This window comes from Myotis davidii, unplaced genomic scaffold (assembly GCF_000327345.1).
Source record: "Myotis davidii unplaced genomic scaffold, ASM32734v1 scaffold374, whole genome shotgun sequence".
NCBI classification, from domain to species: domain Eukaryota; kingdom Metazoa; phylum Chordata; class Mammalia; order Chiroptera; family Vespertilionidae; genus Myotis; species Myotis davidii.
Genome location: NW_006287082.1, coordinates 45,444 through 73,168, shown reverse-complemented (window position 1 = coordinate 73,168; position 27,725 = coordinate 45,444). Strand labels below are relative to the sequence as shown.

The 27,725-nt window shown below is 37.3% G+C and overlaps 1 protein-coding gene across 1 annotated transcript in view; it reads right to left on the bottom strand.

Moving 5' to 3' along the window:
- Positions 1 to 27,725, bottom strand: part of TRPS1 (trichorhinophalangeal syndrome I) — a 191,751-nt gene that overhangs the window by 137,957 nt on the left and 26,069 nt on the right. The window contains exon 4 of the mRNA XM_006758981.2: positions 22,935 to 23,538. Coding sequence (XP_006759044.1) covers positions 22,935 to 23,538 — 604 coding nt within the window. The remainder of the gene's footprint in view (positions 1 to 22,934; positions 23,539 to 27,725) is intronic.

The following is a 27,725-nucleotide window of genomic DNA, read 5'->3' as shown; positions in this document are numbered from 1 at the left end:
ATCCACTGAGCCAAACCGGTTTCGGCGGGCTTGGCATTTTTAAAAAAATCCTGATCTTCACTCACTGTTAAAATGCCAGTGAGAGCCCTAACCAGTTTGGCTCAATGGATAGAGCGTCGGCCTGCAGACTGAGGGGTCCCAGGTTTGATTCCGCTCAAGGGCATGTACCTTGGTTGCGGGCACATCCCCAGTGGGGAGTGTGCAGGAGGCACCTGATCGATGTTTCTCTCTCATCGATGTTTCTAACTCTCTATCCCTCTCCCTTCCTCTCTGTGAAAAATAAATAAAATATATTTAAAAAATAAAATAAAATGCCAGTGAGAGACTTTGGGCCTGCATTCCCATGTCTCACATGACAACCCTCAGGAGTGACACAGACTCTTGCTTAAAGAGAAAGTAGCTGCACAATGCTAGACAACGGGCACTCTGCTGGGAGCAGTGCTGGCGGCCACAGGTGCTGGTCTTTTTCAAGTTCAGAAAGCTTTCCCCAGTGGTTCTCTACCACCACCTTTTTTGCAGGCTGGCCTACAAGAAGCCTCAAAGGCTAGTTTCAAAATCCCAACTATGCACTCTGCTGGGAAAAACCGACGGCCCGCACACCTGTCAAAAGAAGTGGATGAAGACGAACGATGGCTCGTGTTGGCGGAGACACTAATTAGATAAATGTAATAGCAGTGGTCTCTTTTTTAATTGCGCTGGAAAAAATGACAATGCGTTTTTTGTTTTCTTCATTACAAAACATACTGGAGTTTCCTGTTTTGATTTTATTTTCCATTTCATAAGCCTGTGCTTTCATACATATGTTAGTGAGCCCGCCAAAGTACTACACAAAGCGACCAAATTTTAAATCAAAATGAAAAGAAAAGAAAAAAAATTCCACCCAATTATCTCGGCTTCTGTAATTTGGTAAAAATTGTAGAAGCTGCCTTTCCAAGGTGCACTAGCTGAGAAAATGATCCTTTGAGTAAAAAGCAATATAATTTAATCATAGCTTTGCTGACTGCCCTGACAATTGAAGCAATTCACAATGCCATCTAAAATATATATTTGGTGCTGTAAAAATAACAGCACCAAGAAATGAGAAGCATTGTGCTCCATAATTCTGATCTCACCAAAGGGCAACATTTTTTATCAGATCAAATTAAAAGAACCAAAGATATTTACTTGAACTTCAGGAGGAAGACATTTCTAAGTTCACATATGAACAGCACCACCTACCTAATCTTGGAAATGTCTTCATGTGAATTATACCTATAAATACTATGAAACACATGTTGGCAAGAACATGGCCAAATGCTATTTTAAAACAAACTATACATACTGGATTGTGGGCATACCATCACTGGGCACACACGTGTGTGTGTACATGTGTGGGTGGGTGTGTGAGTGTCTGTCTTAGTGGGTGATCAGAAAAGCTGCATGAAACCAATCTACAGACAGACTGGCTTTGTTTAAAAACACACACACACACACAAAACACACCCATAAAGTCACCAGCAAGATTGCCCAAAAGCAGGGTGGTCAGAATTATGGAAAGCAGCTGCACTCCAGCTCCTCCAAGCCTGGAGCAAAGAGAGGAGTTGATCTTCTACTGCCCCAGGCCAGTTGGCAAAATAGAAAATGATGATGATGCAGGTCTCCGGGGTATCAAACAGCAGAACCTGGCCAAGGAGCTCTGGGCTGTATCGCTCTGAGGGAGGAGCTGTGCCCGAGTTCCCTAAGTCAGGATTTCTGTTTTTTTATTGTTGTTTTTTTTCGGTTTTTTCCTTTCTTCTTCTTCTTTTTTAAATAGCCAGCTGGCAGTCATAAGGCCAGAGGAAATGTGGTGGAGAATGGCAGTACTCCAGAAATCAGAAAACAGTGAGAAGAAACAGAATGTCATCACTTTTTGCCACTCCTTCTTCAAACTGCTTGGTGACTCTTCACTAAGTAACAGCAATGTGATCCTCTCTCTGTAAAAATGTAAGGCGGCTACGGAAGTTATAATAAAATCTGAGCTAAGCATACACTTTTAGTTAGCCCAGGCTTAGTTAGAAATAACTATTTAAAAATAAAGTAATTAAAATAGATTAGTACCTATAACTTCATCAAATTGTTCTATGAAAGGAAAGAAATAAGGTGGGAAATGGAAGGGGAAATTGAGTAACTAAAACAATTTCACTGCTTTAATATCTGATGAGGTACATGTAATAACCAGTCCATTAACATAGTATGTATGTTTGCTGTATCTATGTCTCTGACCATTAACCTAAGTCACCCTGCATATCTTACTCATCTGGGAATTTTTTCCCTCCTGAATATTTCTTAACAACTGTGACAGTCTGCACCTTTGAAAGCCTGGTTGACATCATCAAGTTGTACTCATCAGGCATCTCCAAGAAATATTTGTTCCAAAGACAGAGAGATAGAGGGATAAAAGATTCACCATGTGATGAAAGTAAGTGGCTCCAGTAAATGCCATCAAGGGAATAACACGTCAACACGATAGGGGAAGACTCAGTATAAGCTCCCTTCATTACAGACATATTTTTTCCACATGCTGACTCTTCATTTCTACCTTCATTGCCATTCTGATGTCACGGAATTCTAAACAGACACGATTATTTTTCAAATCATTGCTGATATTGGAAATAGGACAGTAATCCAGCATCACCTGCACACATTTTCAGGTGCATATCCTTTGACACAGAAAATCCACTTCTAGGACCCTAGCCCAGAAGGATTTGCAAGCAAGCTTTGACAACACTACCTGAAGCAGTGGCAGAATGGAAGCAAGTTGCTTAGTGGAGAGTATTACAAAAAACACACCGCACTTTATAGCTCCTCTCCATAGCAAGACCAAATCTTCCTATTTGTTCAGTAATTTATTCAAGGCAAATACACTAAATAGAATTTGGAATAAACACTGGTACTGTGTCTTAAAAAAAAAAATCTCAATTGGTTCATCACAAAGTCTTCCAAATACCTGAAGCACATAGCCTCTCTGGGAAAGGTGCCACCCACCAGGTCACACCTGCACGTCACAGGCAGAAGAGGAGAGTCCATGCCAGGCATCTCTTACTACCAATGTGGACTTCTCCTGGATCTGTGTTTCACCTCTGTCCTCACTGTATCATGCCCTGTACTTCCTGCCGCTCCTTCAGATAGGCTGTGAAGAAGAGTCGAACCACTCTTTTCATCATTCATGATGTATTAAGGATTAAAAAGTTGGGTACCAAGAACTTCTAGTTCTATGAGACTATGATTTACTCCCTTCTCATATGGAGGGTTTTTTAAAAATATATTTTATTGATTTTTTTACAGAGAGGAAGGGAGAGGGATAGAGAGTTAGAAACGTCAGATGAGAGAGAAACAACGATCAGCTGCAACCAAGGTACACACCCTTGACTGGAATTGAACCTGGGACCCTTCAGTCTGCAGGCCGATGCTCTATCCACTGAACCAAACCGGTTAGGACTCATATGCAGGGTTTCCAATCATTCCCTTTGCAAAGGGAGCTTCTGGGTAGGGATAGTTACAGAATCACTCAATGTAATAGTGAAAGTTAAAGGGGGTAAAAGGAAAAATGGGAATGGGAATGGGACAAGTCAGCTGAATGGCGTTCATTCAGCCCCAAGTTGCATCATCTGATCTAAGACAAGGCCAGTCCCTCAATAGGGTCTGAAGTGCTGACGTGTGTTTTGCCAACACAATGTAGGATCCTGGGGTTACAGACTGTGCTAGATTTCCCAATGAGATCCTCATGAGCTCCTTAGTAAAGAAAACTGACAATGGTGCATTTCAATAATGATTGGGGGAGGGGGAGTTGGGATGCCATAAAAAGTACTGTAAGTACTGTAACAAAATTTTAAGTTTCCACATCTTGAAATATCACACATGTGCAAAAAAAAATGATTTGGAAAACATCTAAGTTCAAAACAAGCAATATTTTAGACTAGGAAAAGGGTAGTCTTAAATATTTTAAAAATTGTAAACCTACCTGAAAGAAATTGAATGCAAAATTTCCAAATTAAAGAAGAAGAAAAACTAGGCCTGTGGTCTGTGTATATGATTTCAAGGCCTCTCTCACATTTTTCCCATGGAAATAAACGGATGAAGTGCCCAGCTAGTTCTTCAATAAGACTAATGCACCAAAAAATCTGTCATTCCAATAACCCTAATGAGCCAACAAAACCATGTGAACATATACAATCTATGCGGAAATCCTAAGGTTTCCAAAACACCACACCATCTCTTATTTGTTAAATCGGTGAGTTAAATTCACTGAATCCAAGTAAAATTGTTAAGTATAATTGATGTACCTCAATATATAGAAAATACTGGGATTTCAAAATATAATAATCAAACATGTTAAGTTGATCATTTAACGTTACTTTTTTCTTACCGAGTAGGAAACCCAAGTGTGTACCTTATACCTACAGCACATTTCAACTCAGACTAGCAGCATTTCAAGTGTTCAATAGCCACAGGTGGCTAGTTACTTCTGGGTTGCACAGAACCACTCTTGATGCACTGCTTGTACACTGGGGGAGCACTCCAGTATTTTGCTCATGTGTGTGACTTATTGACCTGGAGCTGCCAGTCCATCTTTATTCATCAAACGACAGCACATCACAGGCATCATCTCCTCCAGGAAGTCTCTGGGGACCTCCCAGGCCAAGAGAGCTGCCTGCCCTCAGCACCACTTCTCCACTGCTGCACTGTCTGCTTTGCACTGTCTGCAGTGTCACCTCACAGACTTGTTTAAGGGCAAGGACTTTGTCATATTCACCCTGTAATGTTTAGTGCTCAGCACAGATCCACTGCACAATGGGCACTTGCTATGTAATCTTTAAACTTAATTACACTTTTAGGTTATTTGGGGGAAAATTATTCAACTTCTCTATACCTTGGTGCCTTCCCTGAAATGGAGTTACAGATGTTCAGCATCAGAGTGTTGCTCAGAAGATTGACTGGGATGATGCTTGTGAAGGTACCTGGTGTCATTCTGGACACCCACACATACCCTTCCGTTACTTCTTCCCAGGAGGCAGAAACCATACATGACTGACACTTGTATCATTACCCCAACCAAAAGCAATGTGACAGACACATGTTTTATGAAAGAGTGACCATTAATTTGAAAAAACAAAATAAACCTGGTGTAAACATTAATTACCCAAAGATATGTTCATTTACATCTTTACCCAAAGATATGTTAATGGATCTTCGAGAGAGGAAGGGAGAAAAAACACCCATGAAACATCGATGTGAGAGAAACATCAACCAATTACTTCTCTAGGCACCCGACCACAAACAACCTGCCACATAGGTATGCACCCTGACCAGGAACCGAGCCTACAACCCTTCTGGCTTACAGAACGACATTCCAACCAACTGAGCCACCCAGCCAGGGCAAAACATAAATTGTCTTTTAATTTCTAGTTTATTTACCTGAGAAATTAACGCTTTATATTCTGATTTCTGATATGAAACATAAAATCTACCATTGCTCTAAAAAAATGTATCAGACAGGTTTTACCACAAATGACTCTTGTTGGGGAGGGTGGGAGAGGGAGGTCTAATTAATGGAATCAAAATTTCACATATCCTCAACCCACATCTCTAAACCGACATATAAATGTAATGAATATGTAATTTGAACTATACCAACAAATACACTTTTTACTAACACATATCAATATAAACCAAATTAAAAATAGTCTGTAAGATTGCCTACACTATTTCAGATCGAAATAGCTTCTACTGAAATACACTTTCCTGCCACTCTGATTTAGAATCTCACTTTCCCTTATCTGCAGATGGTAAGCCAAGTAACTATTTAAGTCCATATGACTTCCATAGGCATAGTTCAATTACTGGATAAGAAGATGAACACACATTTTAGAACTAATCAGATTAGCCTTTAAATGAAAAAAATGTAACAGAGTGAAGTTTCACTTCCTGAAAATTATTTCAGTACATCATGTTTAGATGATTGAGGGACCTAGGTTTTTGTAAACCACCTAGACAAAAATAACTGACTGTATAAAACAAGACTACAGCAAGACTCTCTCGGCTTTGAATATTGCTTCACAAATCCCTGCTCTCTGCATAGATTCCAATCTTGAAAGGCAATGAATCTGGTACCAGAGGGACACCATAGAGCATAGCCACAATTCAAAATCAAGGCTAAGACGGAGATAATTAATTCACCAGCTTCCTTTTGCATATGTCTGTGCCCTTTCTCTCTCCTCCCCCTCCGCTATTCCCCTAAAGGGTCAAGAAAACAAACAAGAACTCCATTTGAAGAACAAAGCTCCCTGCCTTTATAGATTTCAATTCCACAGAGGCAAACCTTACTTTTTTACTCATCTCTTCCAGGCAAGGAGATTAAGATGAGGAGGTTGGGTTTGCAGAACAAACATTGTGTACATTCCTGAGTTCATAAAAGCTTTCAAACTCTCGGGTTTGTCTGTAGTAAGTCAGATGCTGAAGCTCAAGGAATAATATCTACGAATATCTTTCTCTTCTTCATATCATACTTTCTAGGTTATAAGCCTTGGATTCTCTGACTCGGTCATAAAGTTATTAGAGTAAACAGTTCCATTGCCCATTTCCTCTTATCTTATCTTGAGCCCAGGATCCAATATTCTAAAAGGTCTCCCTTTACAAGGGAGCAGTACAGAAGCGTAATGAGACATTCCTCCCATATTTTAGATTTGGCATTGTTCAGCATCAGGCTCTAGAAACTATGAACTTAGCTGTGCAGAGGACTGATTATCTGAACCAAAATAAAAATCTAGAGTTCAAGATTTTTATAAAAGAATTTACATCGAGAAAACGAATTTAGGATTCATGATTTTTTAAAAATAAGGTAAACCTTTTAGGTTTTACTAGACCCCTTTCAAGCCTGGAAACACGCAGTGGCAGACCGCTTCTCTCGACACCTGTATTAAAAATGTTGTCAGCCTGAGAAACCTCTGCTTCACCAGAGAACTAAGAAAAAAAATCATATTTAAAAATGACCCATTAAACCTCAAATATGTTTTTTTATGTGAACTTTAAATTAGAATAATTGATTTTTTTTTTCTCCAGAGTAAGTAACTCAGCAAATAATATCATACTCTAATAGTCATTGAAAAAATTGCAGGGAAGGATAAGTTACCTAATCTTTCAGTCCTAAAAAAAAAGTGTTCAAATATTAATCCATTCATAATTATAAAGTTAATTAACAGTAGAAAAATTAAACAGGCAGTATTTTAGCCTCATGTGGAAACTGAAATGTAATTTTTAAGTTTTTCAAAAAGGGCATATACCTTAAAGGATTCTATTCAATGAAACATATATTAATTCTAGATCTCCTGAGAGATAACAGTATGGCAGGACTGATGAAAATTAGAAATATAAACATGGCACAGTTCTTCTCTCTCAGGATCTCACAATCTACTAAGAGAGACAAATGCGCAAATGGATAAATTATAAGACCTGGTAGTTGCTGTTTCTCTTTTATTTTTGCTCTATTGTGTTCCAAACTTGTACAAGCACTCCTTGCTTTCAGAGAGAAAAACACATCTCTCTCTCTCTCTCTCTCTCTCTCTCTCTCTCTCTCTCTCTCTCTCTCTCTCTCACACACACACACACACACACACACACTTCAACGAATCTCAAATTCAGGCCCAGTCATAAAAATCACAAATATCTCAACTTTGCAGTGAAATTCATACATTACAATCATAAGGACTGAAAACGACAGGGGTGCCAACCCAATCCCATGCAAACCTAAACCACCATGTTGGAAACTTATCTGGTTAGTTAGAAACAGAACGAAGACTTTTGACTGAACCTGAATATAGTGATAGTATCTAGTCTTAGAAAGGTAAGGCTCGTTTGGGTTGGTCACAAAGATTAATGAATTTACACTTGTCAGTCAACATGTAAATCGCAACTGTATTATGACTTTTACCTATTTCAGAGCTTTTATCCACCTATGGCTTGGCTAGCTATTATGAAATCAAGTGATATTGATTACATCATGATTAAAGTTAAAGGTCTTGCAAGTTTGGAAAGAACCACTTAAAAGCAGTCTAGATCTAAAGCTAAAAGACATATTTCAAGTAATGGAAAACAGCTCCACTACTTTTAAATGATTATGCTGTGTCCACACAGAATTTTTGAAAGAACTGCCATAAATTCTGTGATCATGACACAATGCTCTAGGTTGATTTTTTAAAAAGCATTTTCATTTGTACTGATTAGAATAAAAGCAAAGAGGAAACTTATGCTTTTTTAACATTGTGTCAGTAAATAGACTAGTAGAAAGATATAAGCCTATCTCTCAGATCCAAATTGTTTACAAGAACTGAAAGCCTTGAAGCTCAGAAGATTTTAATCAAGGCTTCCATTAACCCCCTACCAATATCCCAGGGACTCTAGGAATTCTAAACAAAAGGGAAAGCATGCTTTTTAAATGACTTAGTATAATACAGTATGAGGATATGTAACAGTTTTATCTATTAAACAACAAGTGACATATCACAGGCAAGGATGTCTCTTTCTTCTCCATGGCAAAATAGAACATTAAATTGGACATGAAAATGAGCCAACAGATTAAACTTAAGAGACATTAGTTAATAAATCACAACACTGATACATAAAACTAAAATACAATAGTTCTTACCTATAGTGAATCCATCAAATCAGTATAGTACATATGGCATACGTTTTTAAATAGATATTCAAGAACATTTTTTATTTATATTTCATTTGACCATATTATGCAATGGTCCTAGATAGAATTATGTGTAAGTTACATTTGAATAAAAGAGTAATTTACATATATACTACATATATTTATATAAAGCATATATATGCTAAAAACAACTTTCCAGTGCTTATTTAACAATTAAAGAAATGATTAAATTCTTACTTCAGATTTTGGCTTAAATAACCAATTCTTTCCTTTGGGTTCAGCATGTAAATAATAAGACCCTTCAGGCAGGCATATTTCTGTGAATTTCTGAATCCTATCAATGAAAAGATTTTGCCTTGTAGAGAGGATCTTAAAATTTGATCTCATGAATGTCTAAATAGCAAGTTTCACTCTAGCGGGGGGCTCACCCACTATACTATTATTTTTTTTTAAGGCTGGAGTAATAAAGTTCACCTTCTACTTGGAGTCTCTTTAGACTTGTGTACTTTGATTGTTCCTCCTGCTTTCCAAACACCAAAGTTCTTTTTTGTTTGTTCTCAAACCTTAGTAATCCCTTGCCTGATCCATCTGCATTTATCAAACCACAATTGCCCATTTTCAAGAGCCAGCTGATAAGTAATTTCTTTCAAGAAGTCTTCCTTGGTGGCTAAATTAAAAAGAGGTCATTTCCTCCTCCAAAAATAATTGAATAAATAAAATACTACATTTTGTTTATTTCACTCCATGGCACTTGCCATTCCTTTTCTCATACCACTGTCATTTTTCTTAACAATATCCTCCCTACTGGTTCGCAAATGACTTAAAGAATCAGCGTCTATAGCTTGTCCATACTGATATTGCTCCTAGACTATGTCATGCCAACTAGTGTTTCAAATATAAGTCAATTATTAAATTAATGTCAATTAATTTAGAAGTCATTCCAATGCCTCTCTTCCCCATGAGAGATGCCATTTGTCACTATCAGTGGGATATTTTCATGTGCATGCCCTGTAAATTTTGTAGGTATAAGACTAACTACATGATTTTATACTCACAAAACAGTTCACTATAGTTGTGCTAGCGGCCCTACTATTCATCAAAAAGTAGTAAAGAATGTGGACTGTGAAGCAAGATTATATGGACCTATCTTGACCTAGTCACTTGCTAGCTAGGAGACTTTGGACAAGTGACTTATCTCTGAGGTTCTACTTCCTCTGTAAAATCGGGTTAAAAATAGCATCTATGCCCTAACCAGATTGCTCACTGGATAGAGCGTCGGCCTGGAGACTGAAGGGTCCCAGGTTCGGTTCCGGTCAAAGGCATGTACCTTGGTAATGGGCACATCCCCAGTAGGGGGTGTGCAGGAGGCAGCTGGTCAATGCTTCTTTCTCATCTGATGTTTCTAATTCTCTATCCCTCTCCCTTCCTCTCTGTAAAAAATCAATAAAATATATTTAAAAAAAGATAGCATCTATGTCATGAGGTTATTGCAAAGATTAAATGAGTTACCACAACTAAAGGGCAGAGCCTGGCCCACAGTCAGTGAGAATAAGAACCCCGATTTACTCGTATCCATACCCTTTATAGCAGCGGTTCTCAACCTGTGGGTTGCGACCCCTTTGGGTCAAATGACCCTTTCACAGGGGTCGCCTAAGACCATCCTGCATATGAGATATTTACATTACGATTCATAACAGTAGCAACATTACAGTTATGAAGTAGCAACGAAAATAATTTTATGGTTGGGTCACAACATGAGGAACTGTATTTAAAGGGCCAGAAGGTTGAGAACCACTGCTTTATAGGGTCTTTTATGGTTCCTGAAACGAATTTGGTGATAATTATTTATTGGACAACAAGAAAAGTTTGAGATTAGTATATCATATCAGAGAATGATTCTATAAAGTTATATTTTACTTTGGATTTCTATTCCCTGTATGTCTGAGTCTAGGTTAGTTTGGTCTAATGCATTTTGGTTCTTTGAAAATAAATCCTGAACCCAGATGAGTATTAATGTATTTAAATTTTGACACAATCAGATATATGTTCAAACCCACCAAACAAAAGGATGGTTGAAATTTCATGAACTATATAAATAAAACTAGCCTCTAGTCCTATGAAAGGACTTTGCATATAGAGGTAAGATGCTTAGGAAAAAAAATAAAAATGGGATGTAGAATGGTTTTCTAAACTTCCTTTTAATACCTGATTTCATTCCTACTTTGTAATAATTTGTGCAAATAACCTTGAGTAAATTAAAATAAATTCAAATATTTAAATGGAGCTTGTGCCAAATACTTCATTCACTGAGTAGCCATTATCATCACCTATATGTGATTACCAAAACATTAACTTTAAGAATATTTTTGGAGTCAACTAAACCTCTTTACATATTAAATCTATAATTACCTTGTAAGGTTCATTTCAGTACATTATATACCTTGAAAGAATCATTTCAGTACGTTATACTATCTGAATACTCAATTTCACTTTTATAGTCAACAGATTCCGTAGTTCCCTTGACATTCAAAGTTTTTTAAAAAGATACCTGACTGTATCTTCTTTGTTGGTGCTTCAGAAATGTACCTTATTCAAACCATCGTATTACCTTTACTCCTCTATAATAATGTTTAAAGAAAATGTTAGGGTTCCTATGTCTTTACTACCACTTGAGGCAGTTCTAACTACTAGAAGTCCAGAAAAGATTGGTTTTCCTGCTTCGCAAGAGTATATACACATAGTCTGGGAAAGTGACCTATACTTGCCAAAAAACTCCACTATTGAGTCATCCCATGAAGAAGCCTGATTATAGAGAAATCAATTCACACAATTTAAAATTGTAAGCAAGATACAATTATTTAGCTACAAGGACATTCAACATGGCCCTATTTATAATAGCAAAAACTGGAAGTAACTTAAATGTTCAACAAGGAATTGATAACCATCTTTACGAATACAACTAGTACAACATACTATGAAAAACTATGAAGCCAAAAATGTGATATAGCAGAATATTCGCTACTGAGAAAATGTTTATAATTTGTTATAAAGTGGAACTGAAGGCTGTTTAATAATAACTGCTTATTATTAAACAGCCTTCAATATATGTTTGCATGTGTTTGTCTAAGTATATATGTGTGTATATGTCTAGGAAGGGATGCATTAAGGTGTTGAGTAGTCATTTTCTTTTTCTTATTTAAATTTTCTAAAATGTCTAAAAAACATATTAAGGTGTTGAGTAGTCATTTTCTTTTTCTTAAATTTTCTAAAATGTCTAAAACAACATATTTTAATGGGGCAGAAAATGACAAGAAACTTGACATCCTTTTCTCTTTGTGTAGACTTTTCCCAATTTCTTTCTCCATTTCATCCCTAGCCTCACCTAGAGGCCACCTTCTTTCCTGAAATCCACAGGAATTGGGTGGAAACATGATCATTTTTATCATGAACAATCACACTTCAAATAATTCCTATGTGAATAATGATATATGAATGCTGAAAGAACATGAAGAATCTAAGATAGGTTTATAGTTTTAAGATGCAGTGGGATGAAAGTGAATTATTCACATCCATTAAATAGAGTTGGAATGATTCACAGCCAATTTTATTTTTATAATTGTAATGAAACAGCTGGGATTAGAGTCTATTCATGGACTCATAAGAAATTTGCACCCCACCTACTAAAATTAGTTTCTGCATCCAAAATTCTGATTTGAACATCTGACTGTGAACAAAACAGGCATCATCGCTCAATGCCAATAAATGGAGGAAATAGGCTTTAAGCGTGTCATATTCTCACCAGCATTATTTTATTTCTTATTGTGTATACTTCCCTTTATTGTTATTCATAGCACGATTCTTTGAAACAAAGTTATTTTCAAAGAATAAACTTTCTTGTATAAGATAATCTCAAAGGACGTAATTATTTGAGATTTCAAGATTTCAGACTGCATTGTGATGGTTGTTTATAATTACTGGATTCTAAGCCAGGGGAGTGAAATCTGATTTAAGAACTGTGTACCAAGTATGTGATATCTCTTTCCACACTGACACTGAATCTAAAATGTAAGATTTTTGTCTTCAACTTGCCTCATGTATCAATTTACAGATTTAAATGTTTAAGGTGTTATAGAAAATTTACTTGGTCCTAGGATTTGCAATTTTAAAGAGATGTGAACAGTTGTATACCTCTCTCTCTATAATTTTCCAAAGAAGGAAATAGTGTATAAGGATTGAGTGACTCACCCAGCATCACAAGGCTAGTTAGTCACAAAATTCAGTCTAGAACACAAAGACTCCTTTCCTCCAATCCAATACCTCTTTCCACTACATCACAAGGGAAGAGTAGAAGAAAACATGAAATATATTTTTACTGGAAAATAAAATCCAGTCAAGCCTGAATCGGGAGAACATACTAAAGGTGGAACACACCCACCTCCAACCCAACAGTAAATGACCTCAAAGGGCTGGGCAGACTACTCAAGAATAATTAGGATATATTTTTGAGTCTTCAGAAATTTTTAAATAATATGTGAATTTGAGGCAAGCTCTGAATTGTTATTTTAAAAATCATCCTATATTTACAGTCTTGTATGTAAAAACGGCATAAAGTTTTGAGAGGCATTTTGACTGGATAATTTGTAGGCCATAAACTGCTCATCCAAACAATCCACATTTTAAAAACTTCCAACTTTCTCTGACGTAGTTTATCCAATTCAGGCAACCTAGGTGGGTTTTCCTGAATTATCAAGAAAATTTTAGGTTGTATATTCCTGACCTTAAGAATAATTAATAATTAAATAAGCCAAACATGTGTTCTAAAATATGGCTGGCATTGCTTCACTTGTACCACGCTTTGCAAAACACGTATGCTTCTAAAAAGCTATAAGTAAATAAAAGCATTTTTAATTTTCAATGTACAAACTTGAAAAGAAATTTTAAAAGTTCCATACTGACTTATTTTCTTTTAAAGAAATAATTATTTTTAAATAAAATGAATAGCTCTCTCAAATGTAATATTTGGAAATTTCTAGATTCCCACCTAAAAATGGCTGACTTAAAATTTGCATTTATAAATGGCATCACAAAAAGTTTTCATAAATGTTATCAATTGGTTAAGAACGGCCTGAGACTGTATTTCTAGTTAATAACAAACATGAATTCCATGTAAATTGAGACTGTATCTCTTCCAGACCTACTAATAATAAAGAATATTCTGAATTCTGAAAATCCTTTCAAAGAAAAATGCTCTTTAATGGAATCAATATAAATATCTCAGCAACAAATAAAAGTAAAGATCCTTAAAATTTCATATATTTTTTAAAAAAGTTATTTTCTCTTATACTTCCGCAAAGCCCACACCATTACCCACCAGACCCAACACACATCCAAGGAAGGCAAAAACTTTAAAAAAGGTTTGAGAATTTGTGAAGGTTAGCAAGGACATTGCCAATGGAGGCAAAATAAAAACAAGCAAAAGGAGAAATTTATCCTCTAAAAAAGGCAAGAAGAACTGAGCTGATTGCTTTCACATAAGACACGTGACTCAACTCTGCTTAGGAAAATGGGCCCTGCCTGAACATAAACTTCTCTACAAAATGTACTAAGCTACGCGTACAATACAAGGTAAGCATCACCATATGCCCGGCTATAGGGCATTTGTTACAGTCCATATACATGATAAAAAAAATAGCTCTTAATAATTATCATTTGCTTTTTCTTTCACTACCTGCATTCATCGTTAAGTCAATTTATAGTTCACCAATTAATCCTTAATTGAATATTCTAAGATTTTGTTCTTTCAGCATTTTTAAAAGCTAATTTATTTATGTCTTAAAATGACCCTTTTACATGACAGTGACTTGGACGCGGAACACCATTTGTTGTATCAGTGATGAATGTTCTCATTTAAATAACTGAAATGGTAAGAAATTATCCTAAGGAAATGATGAAAATTAAAATAATACAATGAGATTCATCCAAGTTTTCTTTACAACTAGAAACTACAAGTTGCCTAAGTGTTCACCAATAGTGCATTTACTGACCATATCATGATATAGCTATTTCATGATATAATGTGCAGGCACTAAAACAAATACTGCGGGTTATCCTGGCTGATGGGAAAATACATCCACAATATACTGTAAATAAGAAAAGATTATAAAAGAGTGAGGCACATGATGCTATACTTAGATAAAATATATATTTGCATACATATATAGAATAAATTATACACTAAAACATGAATAGGAAAGTATTTGTGAGTTAGAATTTATGAGTGGTCTTCATTTTCTGTTGAGTGTTCTGTCTCATCTATCTCTTTTTCAATAAGTACGAGCCACTTTCATAATTTTCAAGAAGCTATTTTTCTGTTTTGTATATAAAACACCAAAAAGTATACGTTTAGATACAATAAATTATTCTGAAGTTGCAGAAAGCTGTCCAAATTTTAACAAATCAGAGAGTCATAGGAGGCCGTGCAATGTTAATGGTTAAGAGCATAACTCAGGAGCCAAATCGCCGGCATCAGAAGTGCATCGTTGCCATCATAAGCACCGTGACCTTGGGTAAATGAACTCATCTCTCTGCCTCAGTTTCCTCATCAAAATAAAAGAGATAATAATAGCTTCAACCTCAAAGGGCTTTGGTGAGGATGAAAGGAGTTAAGCCAATAATAAGTTAATGAAAAGGCAGTAAACTTTTAATCCTAGAAACTGAAATGCTACGTTACTTGGCAACCAATTATAAATAAATATCCATCTATTTTAACCATTACTTTATTTTTGAATGCTTTCAAAAGTAGTTTAATTGAGAATTAAATTGGACAGCTACAAGGAATTATTGTGCTGTTCAGTACATTACCAGCTAAACTCAGAAAGTTCATTTCCTGAGAACAGATTACTTTATGGGACATGAGTCTACCAAGATGTTTTTTTCGTTATTTAGTATGTCTTTAATACCAAACTGTAAACAAAATGTGACACTACAGGCAAATGCAATTCAATAAATCACACTGTCATGGATCTCATCACTTTCTTCAAACTATTATTACCAAAAATATATTAAAAAATATTTGTATTTGCATCCAAATTCTCATAAAAGTTTGACTGATAATCACTACTTACCTTTTAAAAAATTAATAAAATTATAATTGTATTTTGCCTTTTACAAATATATCTATATATTCTTAGCTTTTCCTGGTTAATAATGATGTTACAGATAGGCAAATTTCCAAGGCATGAAATGTCTCATCCCTTTCAGAATTAATATGCCCAAATTAAATCTCCTAAATTGAGACGCCATCTTGTATAAGAGGAAAGTTAACATGTAAAATTATGTGTGAGAGCTATTTGATCAATCTGACATGAGCAATGATACCAAATACTCAACTTATCACATCACAAATGTCCTGTACTTACAAAAAAAGAGAGATTCCTTTGTCTTACTCTTAATCACTGATAATGATAACAAAAGAAGTATGCCAGAAGATAAAGTATTGTGGAATTTTTTCCAAATAAAGTCCTATTCCAGGTTCTAATTTGTAAATTAGAGCTAATTGTAGACACATAAAATGAGAATGTTGCTTTGTTGAAATGAAGCAAGTTCTTGAAACTTCACTGAAACTCTTCCCATCTCCCTGAACTAACAACCCAACTGGATACAGCAGTACCCTGTTTTCCAAGCTTCCTTGAGTTAAAAAAGCAGACCATTCTAGTCATCAATGTCATTTTCTGTAAATACTTAATGAAAGTTCTCCAACAGAGTCAAAGGGAAGGGAGAATAAAAGAATCTGACAATGGAAACAGTATTTACTTTTTTGGTGGTAGCAAATAACAAAATACACACACACACACACAAATCCAAGACAAAAAAATTTCCTGGTACTTTAGGTGATCAACAGTTCTATGAAATCCGTCCATCAGACTGGACTTTGCCAGAAAATACTAGGTTTACCTCAAGGCTGTGGAGCTCATGGCTGACACACTTTTGAATTAATCTGTATCTATGCTTCTGGAACTTGGACCACCTTCTATGTAACCCTTTACTTCCAACATCTAAAAACACTCAACAATAGGTTCCTTTTGGGGCCCTGTTATCTCCTGACTCATGCAGTCTGTGAAAAAAGGAAGTCAAGCAAAAGATAGTTATACAGGAAATAATTAACAGATACTGTGCTGAAGGGTACCATTTCACAGTGACTACACACTTACAGCCCAATTCACTGCAAGATACATCTGTTTCCCCTGCCTTAGAAACCTGGGCCAGCAGAACCGTGCCAGACTTCACAAAAAGCCTGGTTACAAAAAAGAAATAAGAAAAAGTGCTTTAAAAAAAGTACTGGGGCCGCTGGAGCTGACTTACGAAAAAGAAATTAGAATAATGGGAAATCCTATTGGCCGAATCAATAAAACCAAACATGTATGTGTCAAATTGGTTTGGACAGATCTACTATCAAAAGTGACCTGCCAATATAAAAAATGAATAACCAATAAAGAAAAAGAAAATAAGCTACCTGGATTTTATTCAGTGAAAACAATTAAAATGATCACCTTCATTATTACACCTAACTCATTCAATGACTGGATGGATTGTATTTTTAAAGTAAGCCAGTAATATATTTGAAATTCAATCGTACCCTTTCCTAACATGACAACAGAAATACATCTATAGAGGACAGAAGCACAGAGATCTGCAAAGATTATTAAGCTCCGATTTTGATTTTAACACTTTATTCTTGGGCAATTTCAATGCCAATGGCTACCTAACGAGAAAGTTTATCAACATGGCCTAAATACTACTGTTTCAGAAGCAATGAATAGGGAAATGTATATTTCCTTTATTCCTGGTATAGGCTGGTCTCTTTGGTATACCTATGTAAAACATTCAAATAGGGTCAGGAAAATGGTGATGTACATAAAGAAGATAATAAGTCAATAATACCTATATGATAACTGAAGGACTTGTTTTCATTTTCACTAAACATGAAGCAAAACAAAAAATATCACTTTTCACTTGAGACCATCTTTGGTTAAAAAAAGTTCCTGCGATCTCCTGTCAGTGGTTGTAAAGGCATTCAACACTGCCGCTTGTTTGAATGTCTGTTTGGCTGCCAATGGTCTGTCCCCAAAAGAACATTTTTGCATCTCAATAGACGGTCCGGTATCAACGATCTTTAAACTATAAATTTAACACTGCGAAGAACAGGGGAAATAACATCTGCTTTGTCCCGTGTTGATATCGCATTTACCAAATGAACAAATAATCACACTACTTTGCACTTATCTAGAACCCTGCATCTGCCGATCTCAAATGGCCTGACAAACGGTAATTAACGAAGCGGCGCAGCCCTCCTGTGAGCACCGCGGGCACCGATCCTCTCCCAGAGAGATGCACGGGGATTCCCGGAGGCCCTTCCTTCACAGTCAGAGACTCAACTTGGAACTCAAATCCCCCAACTTGGAACTCAGTGCCCACAGCCCCTGGCTGAACATCTCTGCCAGAACCCAGCAGTGAAAAACGTGCATCTTAAAACGGACAAACCTTCCTAAATAAATTCACATGGGAAATGAAATCAGTTCAGAGACTTATTTCCCCCTACATACATGAAGAACGCGGGCCGATAACTATGGTGTTTGGCAGAATCAGAGTCTATGAATTATCTCTGACATTCTGTCTGACAAACGACATGCAGAAGTTTAGCTGAATGTTGATTGGCCATGAACCACAGAAACAACATATTTACCAACTAATCTGAATAGGACCTTTTGGTTTCACTAACAAACAAAAAATGCATTTGATACTAATAGGATCTTTGTTTAACACAAGGTTTTGTTCCTATTAGTGTGGTTATCAGTTAAAAGATAAAGTTATCCATCTTATAAAATTCAATCTAAAAGGTCAATTACAAGAATAAAGCCTAGCATTTCTTATGCAGGAAATAATAAAATGAATACAGTTGTATGTGAATAAGAGTCGATCCACTAAACAAAATAAATACATAAATAAATTAAATAAATAAATACCTTTGTGTAAATATACAAAATAGAAGAAACTGGTCAATAAAGGGCACATCACCATATTGAATTCTGACTACACTACACTGTTTAGCTTAAAATGAGAAAGAAACATCTATTTGAATATATTAAACCAATTAACTTTTGCTTTTAGCACAGGCAATATTAAATGTTAACTTCTTCACAGAAACAAATTATAAGTTAAATGAAAATACTGCACTTTTAAAACATTTCCAGGAGCTTTCATGTTTTATAAGATATTTTCTAGAAGTTTTAAGAGTACCAATTAAAGTTTTCATTGAAACATGGACTATTTCTAGCAAAAATCTAAAGGCTTTAATACTTTTTCCTACTCACAAAAAAAAAAATAATCACATGATTTTGTAGAGATATTGTCTGATTAACACACAACAAACACCTAATTTATTTTTTTTTAGTACTATGTTTTTATTGATTTTAGAGAGAGAGGAAGGGAGAGGGATAGAGAAATAGGAACATGGATGAGAGAGGAACATCACCGATCAGCTGCTTCCCGCACACCGCCTACTAGAGATTGAGTCTGCAACCCAGGCATATGCCCTGACCAGGAATCGAACCATGACCTCCTGGTTCATAGGTTGACATTCAACCACTGAGCCACCGGGCTGGGCGATAGTTACATTCTTTAAGCAAGCTGAGGATGATAACACTTTTTAAAAATATTGTTTTTCTCAATGTCTTCACTTCCTTAATTCCCTGACTTCAAGTTAGTGTTGCATCATTTCAACTTTTTTTTTTTTTTTCAGTTCCTCCACATTAGCTGCTGAGCAGCAAATCTTCAGCGAGAGACTTACCCATGCTCTGCAGTGAGTGACCAAATTCCTTATCATATGATGTGTGGTCCTTAGAAGCTGTCATCTACTAAATTCTGACTGCTGACAAAATTAAATACACGTATGATCAATACACCTTTTAAAGTGTTGGATCACATTTCTGTGATTTTAATCAAATTTGAATTTTTAAAATTTTCATTTAATTTGTCTTTGAATAGTGCTTTTGGAAAGCATCAGTTTTATTGGATATTTGGAATAGGGAGCATAGCTAATTTAACATATTGTGAAATATTTACTGTATTAACCAAATTAACAACTTTAATGCACACATGTCTTAACTGATAAACTCTTTAAGACACTGGAGAGAATTTAAGCAGCGCCCACTCTGACTGTGAATTTGACAAGATTTTTACTCTTGGTGGTAGAAATTGGCATTGAGAAGTTATCATAGCAAATACAAACTTCTCCGCTCATTCCTCTGCTACCAGTGGGGGAAAACCCAGCAGAATATCACCATCCTATTTACTAAAAGTAAAAACGATGTCTTTCAATTTTGTAATTGTAGAAGTCCAGTGAGTAGTGAGAGTACCCTATAAAATTTATAAATGCACAATTGAACTCTGCGAAAAAATAATCTGCACATTTTGAATGAAAATACAGCGGTCTGTGTAAATATAGACTTATAGAATGTATTATTCCTCTTTGAGTTTAAAAGGTAGAATTTAACTTGATATTATCTCACTGATTGGCATGGTATTTAGAAAGCAATTTAAGAAATGGAAAATAGGTTTTAAAAGTGATTTTCTATCTAAATAGTACACACAAAATAGCATTATTAGAACAAATATATTTGTAAATGCATTTGTACATACAGTTTCTAATACTAAAAGTAAAAACTTGAACATGGAAAATTTATCTAGCAGAAAATATTAATGTAAAATATTTCAGCACTGGTAAATATTGGAACATTTTTAAAGGGTAGGCTGAATGGAGTTAGGGTCATGCTATAAAGCCCTTAATTTCGTTGTTTTTAGAATATTGGTCTTTCTAATACATGTTTTTAACTGGTTTTAGTTATGAAATTTTGCTTTACTCAAAGTGAGGAAGGAAATATAAGAATCACAGACGAGAATTCAAATTTCCAAATATTCTGTTGTTTTTTTCTACTTCTAGTTTTAGTTTTGTGTCCAATATGTATGTATATTTTTAGTTAGTGAAATGTCTTTATAATTTTTCTTTGTAAATAGTATGGAATTGATCTTGCTATAAAAATTTTTAAATTTTTGCGTAAGTGACCTGTGTTGATTATTGCACCTTAACATAAGCTTTATCTTGCGAATTACTTCATGAAAACTGGGTTTGCCCGGCCGGTGTTGCTCATTAATGTTTCTATCTCTCTCTCCCCCTCTCCTTTCCTTTCTGAAACCAATAAAAATATATATTTTTTAAAAGTATGTAACTATCAGGCTCAGGTTTTAGACTTCACTGCTTAATTAATTATTCCTCATTACAGATTCTTAATGTATACAAATGGTGGCAGGAAAGAGAATATTCCAGACACAGTCTAAAAGAGTCAAACGATTTGGTAGGCAATGAAGTTGTCACAGGTAAAAACAATTTTCAGTGGAAGAAACAAGGAAGGAGAGCGCTGGTGCTAGAGAGCTGAGGCCCATTCACACCACACTCTCAAGGTGCAGGATGACATTTAAAAACCTCAGACATATCGTTCCTGCCTGAGAACCAGAAACTGTAAGAGCACTTGAGACCAGGGAAGTCCTGACATGCTGGAGGATAACCGGCACTTACACTTATATAAATGCAGCTCCCTACATATTTATCTAAAAGAAGCTCCCTGGACTGCACACCCTCTAGACGGGTATAGGAACCATTTTCCTCCTTTTCAAAGTTCCTTATAATAAACTGGCTTTTCCCCTGTAGGATTCTTTGTTACTCAGTGTACGGGGCATCACCCCTTCTGCATTCAAGCCCTTCTCTTAGCTCCAGGGCATGACTGCAAACAGGAAAAGTAACAGCTTTTATAATTAACTGTGCACCTCGAAGGAATGTTTCCCAACTCCACTCCAGAACACCTGAGAAGCACAGGTAGGCTTCGGAGAATGGGCAGGGAATGAGAGCAGCGTAGCCACGCAGACACTGGAAAGAGCAATTTTTCTCCCCAGAATACATGGGGAGAGAACCAGTGGTCTCTAACCTGCAGGTCTACCGGGCCAGCTGAACTCGGTTTCCTAACTGGCTTTTTCATTATGGCTAGCTGGTTTCTGATCCTACCTTAGGCACATGAACCAAGTTTCAAAATCATCCAGAAGCTGAAAATTTTCTCAGAGTCAGGGTGAAATGACTAAGCGGTGATACCTTAGGCAAAAGGCAAGCATCACTTAGTGGGAACTCATGAGTTTTCAAAATCTAAAGTATTTTTAGAAGAGGGCAATCAAGGATCTTATCCTATGCAGGGGTTTTGTTTTGCTTTTCCTCTTGGGACTATGTCTTTCTCCCTCAAAAAGCCCGATAAGATAAAATGCACGGTTCTGGGTTCTCTTTGAATGTGCTTCACGCCATTCACACTTAGATCTATCTCGCCGTTTCCCTCTTCTTGGCAACTAAACAACGAGCATTGCCACTAGTACATAATTATACCGTGAGTTTTAAAAAACACCCGTTTCCGTATGAACGTCTCACCAAGGACTACTGCATTCTCAGTGATTTAAGTCTCTGCTGCATTCTCTATTCACCATATGCGGTCGCACCACCTTAGGATGTAAAAGTCACTTCGCTATTTTCATGTAACAGGTGTGCGTCCTTCTGGGATTGCGAACCTCCCTTCTCCAAATGCCGCCTCGTTGTTTCGCATAATCCCCGGGAAGGAGGAACCGACATTCATTCTGGACCCAGAGCAGTGACAAAGCGACTGCCCACCACTGTGCAAGTATGTGCACAGGACACACACTCAGGTGAGCTACTTTCTGCCACTCCGTCCCAAAAGGCATGAATCCCCTGATTGACACAGAGCACTGCCTTTCCTTGGTGAGACCTGATAAGCTAGAGCAGCGGTTCTCAACCTGGGGGTCGAACGACCCTTTCACAGGGGTCGCCTAAGACCATCGGAAAACACATAGATAATTACATATTGTTTTTGTGATGAATCGTTACGCTTTTTTTCAATTTGTGACAATGAAAATACATCCTGCATATCAGATATTTACATTACGATTCGTAACAGTAGCAACATTACAGTTACGAAGTAGCAACGAAAATAATTTTATGGTTGGGGGTCACCACAACACGAGGAACTGTATTAAAGGGTCGCGGCATTAGGAAGGTGGAGAACCGCTGATCTAGAGGATATGTGTGTCCCCCCCCCTCCCTGCCCCCCTTTTCCCTTCAAGATATAGGAATTATTTAAAAATGAAACCTTCCTACCCGTAACAGGGACTGGGACTCATCCTTGGACTTGTTTTCTGCAGATGGAGGGTACTGCTGGGCGATGGCCCCGGACTTCTCTCCGCCTGCCGGCACCCCCTGCAGGAACGCCTTGGTCTCCACCGCCAAGCCGTACATAGGGCGGGCCAGGTGGGCAGCCTCCACGTTGGGGCTGTCCCTTAGAGTCTTGGTCTGCTCTTGGGTGCCGGACACCGGTGTCAGGAGCCCCAGGCTTGTCTGAGCGAAGGACGGACTGCCCCGGAGGATGTCTGCCCCTCTCCAAGCCATGCTGCGAAGGTCATCGCTGGGGCTCTCGGCCCACACTTTGTCTTTGAGCCCGTCCTTGTCTTCTAGCTTCTCCCTCTTCACCACGCTCTCGGGGACGGGCTCTCCCAACTTCGAGTCTGGACTGAGCAGACTGTAGACCTTGAGGTCAATCTTGGGCTCCTCCTTGATGGTGGAGACGGCCGGCCCGTCGTCCTCGCCGTTGGCTGTAGTGCTGTCCTGCTCCTGGCAGTGGGCAGTGTTGAAGTGGTCCAGTAGTGACTGCGTGTCGGCCGCGGTGAAGCTGCACTGGCGGCATTTGTAGCAGCTGTGCGCCCTCCTGGGGAGGAGAAAACAGGCATGGGAATGCAGCACGCCAAGGGCCTCTTAAAAGAACGCTCTTTACACACCTGAATTTTATCTCAGGTGACGCAAGAGGGAGAAAACGACACAGTCTTCTCAACAGCCAGAAATTGGAAGGTGAGGAACTGGCATTTTCAGTTCTACCTACAGAATGCGGCATTCCCTGTTGGCATATGATCAATAGTAGGTAGACACACATATGTATGGGCACACACACACTCCTGTCACTTCACCTGTAACGCTGGCTGCCTCCCTTTATTATTGATTGGCCTGCTCTGTGCATTTCACCGTGGCTCAATGACCATTGATTCTATATTATTTAAGCAGATATTCATACATTTTTCACAGCTGTTTCAATCAATGGTCTTTTCACTTAGTTTATTTAAACTACGTTGAGATTTTCTTTCACTATACACATACACACATTTCAGATGCTGAAGGGCTCTGTACAGCTTTTATATATGGAATAAATTCTACCTAACTATAATGTTCTTTTCTATCATAAAATTCAAACCGGTTTAGTCAAGGAAATATGGCTGACTGATCTACATAATCTAGTAAATAAGATGTATTAGAAACTCAAGGTTTTTCTAAACAAATTGGGTGTCTATAGGGTGTCAAGAAGCATGATACATAGAAATTCATGAACAGGGTATGTGTGAATCTGTATTTATGTGTGGGACTTCATTTAAAAGGCCTAGAACAAGATCTTATTTGTTAACTTTTATAACATCTTCTGCTGTTAAAGACAAAAAAAGTAACTGTTAAAATAAGACAAATGTTTGATAAACAAGAAAGAACATTCTAAAAAAGCATTCCAGAAAGGTACACAAGGGTTTGGAATTAGGCATATTTTCTTTAACTGGAAACCTCGTGTGGCTCTCTAAAAACACGTGAAACACCTGCTACTCCACTGATATAATGTGTTAGGAGTTACCAACTTAAAGTAACAAAATATTACTTAAAGCCACTGCAAAATATGTACTCATATATGTAATTGTAGTTAATCATCACAGTATTACTTTGCCAGGTACTGGGTCTGTATTGATGAATAAAACACACATAGTCCTTGGCCTGAAAGTCTGAACAGTTTAGCAATTTACTTCTTAATTGTCCAGCTTTCCTCTCTTTCCATTAAGAGTAGTCACACCAAGAATCTTTAGATTCTAAATAACGAGATAGAAAGAGCATTACCTGTTTTATTAAAGTCTGGGGAGGCCGGGATGTCTTCTGAGTGTGTTCATTAGGGTGGTTTAGAGCCCTTATATCTAGTAATATATCTAATAATCAGGATGATGTGCCTTCAAAGATCCTGAGCCATCCTATCCCTTTATGAAATAATAAAAAATAACCACATCCAACCCTTAACCCATTATTCAACTGGCACTTCCTCCTAAATAGGCTAGGCCTGGAGTCCCTGCCCAGACTGGATTCAGCTCAAGATATCACACTGAGACACGGTGTCTGGGCCTTCTAGGTTTTCTAGTTTCAAGTTCCTGTCCCAATGAACAACTCCCGACTCCTGACAGGTCTCAACAAGAGCTGTTCTCATCAGCCCCACAGAGGAGCTCTTGATCCAACCGGCCCAGGAAAACTTCCATGAGACAGAAGAGAACGGTGGGGCTTGGGTATAAAGCACAAAAGGAACACCAACTACAGAGATAAGTCTTCGGTAATAACCAGGTTTTACATTGCAAAGGAAAACACGGTTTTAACAGGAAGGGTATTAAAATAAGATGGTAATAGCATGCTCAACTCACACACCTTTTCTTTTGAAGAGTTCAAAGCACTCACATCCCACTGAAGTATAAAGCCCATTTCACAGACAGTAAAATGGAGAAACTGTGAGTTACCCACTGAGCCTACATCGAGTCAAGAATATAGGGCTTCTACCTCCCAGATCAATGTTCTGTTTTTCTACCCTCTGCTGCCTCCATTTTTAACTTTATACAACAATAAATCAAATGACTGGTAATCTGGAAAACCAAGACATGCGACTTGAAGAACGAAAAGTGAATACATGAGGGGATGGTAAAGGTCTTCTAACCAATACAAAAAGAAACCGACTACAGCAACGATTTGCAAATCAGGCTATGTGCAACGCTGCAACGTAAGGAGTTTCTGGGTAATACATATTGCAAGGCCCCTCTGTTGCTTTACAGAATCAGAATGTCCTGGGCATAATCAGAGAATCTGAACTTTTAACAAGCTCCTCAGGTGACACCAATGCAGGAACCAGCATCAACCTTAATAGAAGGATCATGGTTCCAACAACTCAGTAAACACTCATAAGACGTCCCCCAAGCCCAGTGACTTTAATAAAGGCAGGAGATGCCCTTACAATCTTTCTTATTCAGAATCTTAAGAATCTGAGTGTGACTACTGTTAATGAAAAGAGAGTAAATCTTAACAATTAAGCAGTAAACTGTTAAACTGCTCAATTTTCAGTTCTTTGAACCCCAGAAGATGAAGCAGAAAAGGCAATTTCCAACTTAGTACTCTGAAGACCTGGAGGACTTCTTACTCCCTGTAATACCAGCCTTAATAAATGACAGAAACTAAATTTAAAAGACAACATTACTTTAAACGCTTGGAGCAATACAAACTTTTCAATAACCTATGCTAACATCTAGAGCAGCGGTTCTCAACCTGTTGGTCGCGACCCCTTTGGGGGTCGAACAACCCTTTCACAGGGGTCGCCTAAGACCATCGGAAAACACATATATAATTACATATTGTTTTTGTGATTAATCACTATGCTTTAATTATGTGTAATTTGTAACAATGAAAATACATCCTGCATATCAGATATTTACATTACGATTCATAACAGTAGCAAAATTACAGTTATGAAGTAGCAACGAAAACAATTTTATGGTTGGGGGTCACCACAACATGAGGAACTGTATTAAAGGGTCATGGCATTAGGAAGGTTGAGAACCACTGATCTAGAGCAATAGTCTCAAATTCTAACATACATAGGTAACACCTGGTAATCTTGCTAAAATTCAGATTCTGATTCTGGAAGTCTGGGTTGGGACCCAAAATTCTGTGTTTCTTGTAAGCACCCAGACGATGCTAATGCTGTGGGTCCCCAGACTACACCTTAAGTAGCAAGGATCATGATGCCATGGTCAGAAATAACTTCAACACGGATGTTAGTGAGTTTGCAATGAACTCTCAGTATATATACTTAGCATTTGAACATTCCCATATGAATTCTTTATGATGGGCAACATCCTTTTCTCTGAAAACACAATATTACTCACCTTAGAGAGCCAACACTAACAGCTTTGTAAGTTAAAATTACAAACATGATATTGTCAAGCATAATCCCCAAAGAATAATTCATCTAATTATTTCATTGTTTGGGGGTCATCTTTCAATGTCCTTTAGTGCCGGGCCATTTATATATATTAGCCCACAACAATCACACTGAGTGTATATTTTTGTCCCTAATTCACAGAACAAGAACCTGAAGCACAGACAAGTCAATTCCCATATGGCAGGCATGACCCAGTGTCTTAACTCTTGTCCATGAGTACTCTTTCATGTATGCTGTTTGGTACTTGATGAAAAGTATCTAGCTTATTCAGGAATTAATTAAGATTTGGGGTTATTCTAGGATGTGTGTCATTCCCTCAATAATAACTGAGAAGACCTTCAACATAATGCCATGTCCCCAGAGAATAAAAATAGATGATTTTGATACCTAGTCTAAGAAATATCACTCAAGAATAAAAGTTTAGTCATTGTGAGATTTTATTAGTTTGGACTCTCCTCTAACCTATTAAATGCATTTCATTTTATTAGCATTCATATGAAAACCTCAGAAAGGTGCAGGGAATTTTCCCTCTATTTCTTAAGACCCACATTAACCACTTTCTCATCCACAGACTTTCCAAATGACTCAACCCAGGAGTAAATTTAGCAATCCTCGGTGCTGCTCTGAAACTGTCTTCCTCTGAGGATTTTTTCCACGCTGCCTTTTATTAAAATCCTGTGTGTATCTTACTTTGCAGTTATATTATCACTGCCTTAAGATCAAGATCAAAGCTCACACCCAGCCCCGCCCAGTACATCCAGGGGTGGGCAAACTTTTTGACTCGAGGGCCACAATGGGTTCTTAAACTGGACCGGAGGGCCGGAACAAAAGCATGGATG